Source organism: Cottoperca gobio, chromosome 4 (genome assembly GCF_900634415.1).
Source record: "Cottoperca gobio chromosome 4, fCotGob3.1, whole genome shotgun sequence".
In the NCBI taxonomy this organism is placed as follows: domain Eukaryota; kingdom Metazoa; phylum Chordata; class Actinopteri; order Perciformes; family Bovichtidae; genus Cottoperca; species Cottoperca gobio.
This window is the reverse complement of record NC_041358.1, coordinates 13,171,149-13,180,382: the sequence shown is the minus strand read 5'-3', so window position 1 is coordinate 13,180,382 and position 9,234 is coordinate 13,171,149. Positions and strand designations below refer to the sequence as shown.

The window sequence follows — 9,234 nt, the reverse complement described above, 5'->3', positions numbered from 1 at the left end:
TATCTCATCAATTATTTGTAAAACAATTACCCAAAATGACCCATCTCCCATAAAGTCATAACATATTTCTCAGTGTAGTACGGGTTTATACTGACGAATGTAGGAGCAAATGAACAGTCAAAACTGATTTTGAGCTCCAAGAATAACCCATTCAACATTTGCGATCACGTCGCATGTGGTTTTCGAGCCTTGTTAAAATGTAGCGGGTATAAATCAATACGTGGGAGAGGCACAATAATGTGATAATCCCGACAACTATGTGGGAGCTCATTTGTTTTTGCAGCGGTGGTCGACTGGGCCCTCCTCTCGACCACCGTCTAATCCCTCATCATCTCCCCAGTGAGAAGTGGTGGAATCCTCCGAATCAATAACATGAACATGGACTGACCACTTAAATCAACCCCATCTATCTTCCCACTGTGGGCTTGTCCTCGGCTCGCTCATCCAGGATCTCCGTTCTTCTCTTTCCCCCGAAATGCTGCTTTCAAAATGCAAAAAAAGTGGATTTCTACATTTACCTTCAACTGGCTGAAGGGGCTGTCTTTTACAAAAATATTTTTTTGTTTTGTTTATTATCTACGGTTGTGAAAGGGTGAAGCTGGACTTGATGCGAGTCCTTGTTTGTTTAAGCTATGAAAACATATTTTTTGATAAGAGCTCTAACTCCAAAGCCATAGTTGAAAGACAGCATTTTTCATCAGCGTAGATGGAGCTTTTGTCAATCTCTTAATGACAGAAGTGATTACCCAAATCACAACGCTTTACAGTCTCCACCCTCCAAACAAGCGGCCCTAATTGTGTGGCTATTATGATGTATGGACTGTCTTAATGAGGTGATTTGTCACAGGGGAGTGAAAAATCGATCAATAACAGAGAGCTATTATTTATTCATCAAAAGTAATCGGTGAGGCGTATTTGGGCAAGCAGTGTGTATGGGTGTGCAACTATAAATTGGAATACAAAGTATACATGATATGCAGTCACCATTGGCTGCTCCTTTAGACCTGTAGATTGTGCCGCACAAAGTGTTATTATGTTCTGGAGTCATACACTAATAAGATATTGAAGGATACGTCCCCTACTGACCCAGAAGGCGACGCAGGTTCTGGTCCAGGCTCTTGTCATCTCACGCCTTGACTACTGCAACTCCCTCCTGGCTGATCTGCCTGCATGTGCCATCAGACCTCTACAGCTCATCCAGAATGCAGCAGCCCAACTGGTCTTCAATCTACCCAAGTTCTCCCACACTACACGCTTCTCCGCTCCATTCACTGGCTACCAGTGGCAGCCCAAATCTACTTTAAGACACTGGTGCTGGCCCACCGTGCTGTGACTGGATCGGCCCCTTCCTACATCCAGGCCATGGTCAAACCATATACTCCAGCACGTTCACTTCGCTCTGCATCGGCCAATCGGCTCGCCACTCCCTCACTGCGAGTGGGACCCAGATACCCCTCAAACAAAACCCGCCTGTTTGCTATCCTGGCTCCAAAATGGTGGAACGACCTCCCCATTGATGTTGCAGACTGAACACTCACCTGTTTCAACAGCATCTTGGCCAATATAAAAAATAAACTAAATTCTTATTTCTGTATGAAGCACTTAAATTAGTTTGACCTATTTGAAGCTAATGGTTGAGTTTTTATTCTATTGTGTATGTATGCAGCACTTACTTGGTTTGGCTTCTTTGAAGCTATTGTACTGCACTTAAAATGATTTCACCTATTTAATGTACTTGCAAGATTCTTGCCGATCGGAGTTATACAGTCATGATTGTTTGCACTTATTGTAAGTGGCTTTGGACAAAAGCATCAGCTAAATGTAATGTAGTATTGCATGCAAAAACAAAGTCTGATCTATATATTTTCTCAATATCTGGACACTGGGTAGAGTAGTGTCTGGTGATACAGATTTTGCAAATGCAGAAATGTACTATGGAGTAGCTATGAGATGTCATTTATTAATTATCATTATTATTATTAATATTATTACTATCAATAGTATTTGCTTTTTTGTTGTTGTTCTTTCTTGTGGTCTTGTCTTGACTTTCTGTATTTTTAATGTTTGTTAATACATATTTTGGACGTTGATGTGTACATCAGGATGGCTATTCTAAAGTCAAAAGCTAGATAAATATATATGTAAGAAGTTAGATATAAATATGTGTTAGTGTTTTGGGTGGGAAGAAGAGCACTTTTGAGGAAGAAAAATGAGAGAGAAAAGGATAAACATTGTTCCTTGTGGAATTGCTCTTCATGTATTAAACTTTCAATAAAAATACATTGCAAAAAAAACCAACATACATTTATAAATATGACTGCTAAAAATCCAGTGGTAGTCACTTTTATGTTAGATTATTCTGGGAAGTCACATGTACCTTTCTTGAGTGTCGTGTCTGATTCTGCCCGGGGTGTTTCTGGAGGCTGAGGGAGTGTCGCTGACGCTTGTGCAGCTGATGATGATGCTGATGATGATGCTGATGACGCTGAGCTCTTTGGAGGGCTGTATGACTGACTGCCAAAGTTTTGTCTCTTCAGCTTGGCATTAGCCTCGAGCCTCTCCAAAGCAGCCACCTGACAATGCTCTACTGTAGACACAAGCAATCTGCAGAACTGACAGCAAGAGGAAACCAGCAGTGAGGGGATGATACATTAGGACGTTCTGAGGCAAGGCAGAGGGTCAGAGATGCTTATATCTTGGATGGTGGTAAACATATGTCACTAAAAAAAAAGACGACGGGCTAAACTGTTGCTTTCTCTTGCACTATTGAATTGTCTACGCCACTTTGAAGCGCTGGTTATTATGTATTTTATGTAAATTGTAAATGTAAATGTGAATTTATTTAAATTGTTTGAGCAAATTACACTTAAGAAATGGTCTTTTTATTCCTAAAGGTTGTGCATTTGTTTCAGAACAATGTCTATTGTTTGTAGTACGTAGTAACAAAAAGGGCAGTTCTAAAAGTTCCAAAAATATTTTTTATTGACTGCTTGGGATGTTATTTTGCATTCTGAGGCTACACTGGTGTATTGATTATGTTAAGATGATTTAAATAACCCATACACAAAGATGTGACAAATGTATTTAATATACACTTAATAGGCTTGGAAACACAATGTAAGCTGACAAGTGTGGCACAAACAGCAGTGATAACAGAAGTCACTTCATAGTTGTCTAAACTTACTTCTGCATAGTCCAGTTTGCCGTCTTCGTTGACGTCAGCCAATGAGAAAATAGCATTCACTTCTTCAGTGGTCATTTTTTCTCCTCTCTGGAAGATTCAACATATTTTCTTTAGTAGTAAAAACACCAGAACAAGGGGTAGCTCAGTTTGTTGATTGTACAGCGTCACTCAAAATGAACAATGGTAGCCAAAATGTTTTAGGCTACTCACAGTGGTAAGAGCCTTCTCCAGTTCACTGTGTGAAATGTAGCCATCACTGTCCACATCCATCTTTTTGAAGGCTCTCATCAGCCCAGTTTCTTCAGTTTTCTTTTCACTTTTAAGAATCTCACAGAATTCATCAAAGTTCAATTTGGATGTTCTCGGTGTCCAGTATTTATTGAGAGTTGCATGGGTTGGATTTCTACCAGCCTGCTGGAAGTGCTGAATAGGATAAATGGGAAAGAACATTGAAACTACAGCTTAAGTAGCCATGATTGATGATAACCACCAACTATAGCACAAGGACTTTGTTTTTCTGTTCAAACTGCTTCCTGACATACCTTTTAAATGACATGTACATTATTCAAAACATAGAAGTCCCACCATAATCCCTCACAGTGAATTTCTGTTTTGCATAATGTAACATCTGACATCCACTGATTACTACTAAAGTTAACCCCTCATGCACCTCTACCCATTTGTTTCTCCTGAAGTAGATTTAGATGTTGGAAGACATATCTTATTACACACTATCTCAGACAGTATCACATATATTCTGAATTAGCTTGTTCCAGCTCTTCATCCAAGACTCTCTGTTTTTATTCTGGCAAATAGAAATGGTAGTGGATCACTACCGGATGTTCTGTGTCTTTGATCAATGTTTACCTGCATATAATGGGTTCGTAATGATTGAACCACCAGCAGGTCAGTGGGGTTTAAGGGTTTAAATAGAAAGCCATCCCAAAACAACTATCTCTCTCAAATGGAAATTAGAATATAAATAGTAAATGCCATCAGTTGATACCATTTGGAGTGGTTTAACTGGCTGACGTTATGCTAACTATTAAAGTCATTAGTTTTAAATTAGCTTACCACGACATAGCTGCTGTTTCGAAGTGATATTTGTCAAACTAGATCTGAACACAGCTAGATATGAAGCTCTGCACTGCACGTAGAAAGCTTCCTCTTCATAAGAAGGACATGGTGACTCCTGGAAAGACATCTTTGGAAGAAGAGACGGTTACCGTTAGCTAGCTAATTTAGCACTCTCTCGCTTGAAAACCAGACGAAAGCCAAACAGGGCAGCTAACTTGGGCTAAATTCTGTTCTTTTTACATTTTAATCACGCCATAACAATAATCTAAATGCATTTCACTGAATCAAATTTGCGTTAGCAGTGATTTGCCAAACACCGTTGCTATGCTTGCTGTATGTTGCTAGGTAAACAAAAACTCCTCGGTGTTCACCAAAAACGACACGGAAGAAACAAAGGTTACTTTTTTCCGTTCCTGCTAAAAACAAATCTAATGCCATATTAGACCATTTGATGTGATATAAATAAACTTAGTATTTAGAATATAAATTAGCATTTCAATTGTGATTCAGATAGTTTGTTGCATTGTTCGAGTCGTTTTTCCAATAAGGGGACATCCGGAACAATATATAGGACATATTATGTTTTACTCGAACTCTTTGAGTGTAGCAAAGGCGCCAGATGCTTACATTTGAGAGAAACAAACTTCTTCTAAGACATCCTAAAATGCCGTAAGTATTGTTCACTGTATCCCTTTTTATCTGTTGTATGGTAACTAACTTTCTGCATTACACAACTGACAGAGGTTTCCCTGTCAAGTAAATACAGCACTGACAGGAAAGACAGGGAGTTTAAAATCCTGGCACTGAACTCTTGCAGACCCACAGCTATGAACAATGTGTGTGACTGTGATGCAGGGAGTTACTAAAAAAGTGTGTTTGTTCTCAGTGACCTTTTTCTGCGTTTAAAAAAAAAGCTACGGATTAAAGATTGAATTAGTTTGTGTCTGACTTCTTATATACTCTTACAGTGACTGAATACTGTGATTTTTACTTCTTAGAGAATTAGTTGGGACCTCATCCATATGTTTTTCGTATTTTTCGTGGCTTCAATGTTCCCAAATTTTTTTTATTATTATTATTATTATTATTATTTAATTTACTTATTATTATTTTTATATTTTATAACTGCAAACATGGTTCTAAGTGCTTTGTTTTATCCACGACACCTTGTGAAGACTATTTTAAACACATGGTCTGAAGGTTAAAGAAATGGGCTTTTCACTAGAAAGGCAGGAGTTCATTCATCGTTCTCTTTGACAGGGAGTTTAAAATCCTGGCACTGAACTCTTGCATACCCACAGCTATGAACAATGAGTGTGACTGTGATGCAGGGAGTTACTAAAAAAGTGTGTTTGTTCTTAATGACCTTTTTCTGCGTTTAGAAAAAAAGCTACTGATTAAAGATTTAATCGTCCTATAGTTTTCCACTCAAGAACTTTCACTATTAAGATGACTGCAAAATTGTACTGCCAGCTGCCAGTTGTATTACCTCAGTCTACAAACTCCATTCTCAGTCCTCCCTTGGAAATAACTGACAGTCTGGGAATATTCTGCGACCTCATCTAAGATAATATAGTTGGGGTTGTTGTCCTTTCTTAAAAGCATATTCTTTAGCATTATAGGCCTTTTTCACAGAAGACATTTTTACTTGTCACAATAGAAAAAACACAGGTGTAAATAATGAAATTATGGCTGAATTCCATTTAACGGCTTTGATTTAAATTTCCTGGTATCGTGCATGCTGGCTCGATGTCCCTCTCACTGGAAGACTTGAATAGAACAGAGCCATCGTTAGTGGTATTTGTAACACCTTTGCTTTTCCTTAATTCAAAATATCTGCTGTGAGAAAGGCCTATTTGCACTATGGCTGTGTTCAGAATTGCATACTAACATACTAATTATATCAAGAATGAAGTCAAATTGAGTATGTTGTGCGTATGTGGATTTTGTGTACGCGAGAAATGCCCGGATGTATATTACATTAGCCATACATTTTGTGAGTATGCTGCAGGTAATGTCTTACTTAATTGTTCATTTAGTAGGCATTATGCAGAAAGAAATGCACAAAGACTTTTAACTTACTATGTACTATATACTATGTGTATTGTAATCCTTGTGTGGTAGATAGTACTGTCCCCTCGTCAGTCCACAAAGCAACAGTAACATGCATATCTGCCAGTGTACTCTAAATTGTGTTATTAAGGATGTGGTGCTTCATCAACAGGCAAGACTAAAGTCACAACACATGAAAAAGACGTCCCACAGACGGAGTGGGCTTTTTCGGTTCTCATATTTTAGACAATATTTATATTGCAAGCTCCAAATTATTCTTTTTTCATCGCTAACTGTCAATACACAGATCCAAAGTAAAGCACAGAGTTACAGGGTTACAGAGAACTCCCTTTTTACGAGTTGCTATATTTCAATTGCCACACTTTCCTGATGGTCATAGTGACATATCAGAATTTAATGACAGGAGACACGGAATGACGGAGATCCATCACTGGCCAAATTATCAGTGATTTACATAGCACTAAAAATAGTTGTATAAGAGTCACTTAACACAAGAACCATTTCCTTAGTCAAGGCAGACATTTGGTGTCTGGCACATCCATCAAGACAAGCATTAGTTTTTAATTTTATAGTGCTGTCACTGAAACGTTACATGAGCTCGATTTACAGTACATTCATAACACTCACTTGGTTATGTCATATTAGGGTCAGTTGAGGCACAACAGTGTTTTAATTTATTGTATATTTTAAAATAAGTTTATTTGTATTTGGAGAGAAAAAATAGAACCCCAAACAGACGGAATAAAAACAGATGCACTTCCAAACCAATGAAATGCTAAAGTACAACAAAGCTCAACACAAATGGAGATAAGCAATTAAATTAATTAAATAAATAATTGGTTCGCACCAGGGTATTTTAGATACACAATGCTTAAGTTACATACAATTGTTCAGATTATAGACCATTTTTATATAACAGCACAAATTTGAGATAAAATTGTATCTTGTGGGTTCTTTGAGCTCATTCAGCCGCCACCAGTTACCTGCTTTTAATCCGCTAGCTACCGATTAACGTACTGTACTTTACTGTGTATTAGTAGTAATGTGTAGTCCTTTTTAAGAGACATCTATGTTTAGGTTTTAATATTATGAGCAATTATTTATTCAATACATCCCACCGTCAGAGGGATAATACGAAGACTTCTGCACATTGTGCTAATTTCACCCCACTCTCTCTTGCTGTGACCAGATTGGACTCCTTGCGATCTAAACTTGAACAATTGCTGGATGCATTCATCAAGGCCCGGAAAGAGCTGGAGGAAATACTTGTGAGAAATACTTTTTCTTCGTCTTAAATCTTTACAATAGGCGGAAATGTCTCTGACTCCATCATATCTAGAGATTGAGAGATGATGGGTTTTTATTACATACTGAATATTCACTTCTGACATGGCTTTTCTTTTTTACTTTGTTCCTTCATTTCCAGCTTTCCTTTTCCTTTGCCCACCGTTTCCTGTGTATTGCTAGGTGTTTTTGTGCTTTTTCCTTTTATCCCATTGATCCTGTATGTTTAATTAGTCAGCAGAGGGCAGCAGTGAACAAGAACATTTCTTACTGGATCTTCTACTCGCCTGAAGACTGAGCTAGAGAGACACAGAGAGCAACGTGAGTACAATGTTGAATATGACTGTTAGAAAGTCAGTCAGGAAAAACTAAGGTTGATTTGCTGCATTTTCACTGACGCAGCTGGATGTAAAGTACATGAAACAAGTTGTGACTTATGTTCTGTTGGCAGTTATCTATGCCATGAAATAGAAAGCACACATTTTGGGGTTAGACTCTTTAATTTTTCCAAATTTTGAATTTGAATTTCTGTCTTTCATCTTTCAGGGTCGAGTCATCTTTAAAAGAAAACAAAGACTCCAAGCACCACAGTCAAGATAATTTATCTGATAATAAACCTAAAACAATGCTCGAGTAAACAATCTTTTATTGTTTAACATTCACGTGTTATTATGCTTTTACGTCAAGATAAACACACCTACTCCACATTACTGGAATTTGATGACATTGATCACTGAGAGGCTTTATGGCCGCATGCTAAGTAGAGCTGAGGGTTGATCAATATCACAAGATTTACTGAAGATTAAAGCTGACACTCGTGTTTGAAGGTAAGCGTAGAAATTAAACACCTGCAGTGGTCTGTTGGGCAACTTGAATATATAGTTTGGGGATTTTATAGTAGATATCTAAGTGAGATTATGTGCAAGATATAAAGCTACTTTTTGGCTTCCATCAAGACGGTTTATGTTCACATTATTTTCCAATGACATCTGGAAAAATGGCTCCATGTAGACAATTGTGATTTTGACCTTATCTCTAGGTCTTTTAAGAGCTGTAAGAAAACCTTTTAGTGCCAATTGTTTGGTGCATTTCAAGATGAGCATGAAAACAAATGTAGTCACGAGGCCGTTTCATTTCCCGAGGACTTCCCCATCTGCTACACCATTTAATTTGCTTCTCCCTACAACTTCTTTGCGATTCAACATTAACAGCATCAATGGATGCTTGTTTTAGTTGTTGAGACATCCGTGTGCTTTGCGACCTTTGCAGAAAAACAACATTTTGTTATGGTTGCACAAACAAGTCAATGAGTAGATTTCCTAGGGATAGAATTAATTTGATTATTTTAGGCACATATTGTGCCGGCAGCAGAGCACTTCTTGTGATCCAATCATACAATGGTGACTTGTGGAAAATGAATAGGGGTTATTGTCAGGAGGAGAGCTTGTTTTCCGATAAGGTTGTCAGAAATTATTTTAATTAGTTCCAGTAAGGGAGCAGAACATACATGATGCATTGTGGATCCACACCCCAGGAATGTCACATTTTTGTCACATGGTGGATCTGTGAAATTTATCAGTTTTGCATAGGCCTCCTTACAACAACAGTCTTCACAA

At 37.9% G+C, this 9,234-nt stretch overlaps 1 protein-coding gene and 1 long non-coding RNA gene across 7 annotated transcripts in view; one reads left to right on the top strand and one right to left on the bottom strand.

Moving 5' to 3' along the window:
* efcab7 (EF-hand calcium binding domain 7) overlaps positions 1 to 5,852 on the bottom strand; it is a 14,742-nt gene extending 8,890 nt beyond the window's left edge. Inside the window, exons 1-5 of one of the 4 annotated variants that reach the window (XM_029428825.1) lie at positions 4,262 to 4,597; positions 3,844 to 3,845; positions 3,395 to 3,607; positions 3,185 to 3,271; positions 2,378 to 2,612 (exon numbers count right to left, since the gene is read on the bottom strand). In XM_029428825.1, coding sequence (XP_029284685.1) covers positions 2,378 to 2,612; positions 3,185 to 3,271; positions 3,395 to 3,607; positions 3,844 to 3,845; positions 4,262 to 4,388 — 664 coding nt within the window. In that variant the 5' untranslated portion in view covers positions 4,389 to 4,597. Of the gene's footprint in view, positions 1 to 2,377; positions 2,613 to 3,184; positions 3,272 to 3,394; positions 3,608 to 3,726; positions 3,753 to 3,843; positions 3,846 to 4,258; positions 4,598 to 5,750 lie in introns of those variants that run through there. The other 3 variants (XM_029428823.1, XM_029428822.1, XM_029428824.1) reach the window with 3 other exon arrangements.
* Positions 4,610 to 8,246, top strand: LOC115006560 (uncharacterized). 3 transcript variants are annotated; one of them, XR_003832089.1, is made up of 4 exons: positions 4,610 to 4,930; positions 7,524 to 7,602; positions 7,853 to 7,939; positions 8,165 to 8,246. It is a non-coding gene; the product is annotated as an uncharacterized LOC115006560 (long non-coding RNA). The 3 variants fall into 3 exon arrangements; XR_003832090.1 differs by lacking the exon at positions 4,610 to 4,930 and adding an exon at positions 6,136 to 6,257; XR_003832091.1 differs by lacking the exon at positions 4,610 to 4,930 and adding an exon at positions 6,136 to 6,272.
* The last annotated feature ends 988 nt before the right edge of the window (positions 8,247 to 9,234 follow it).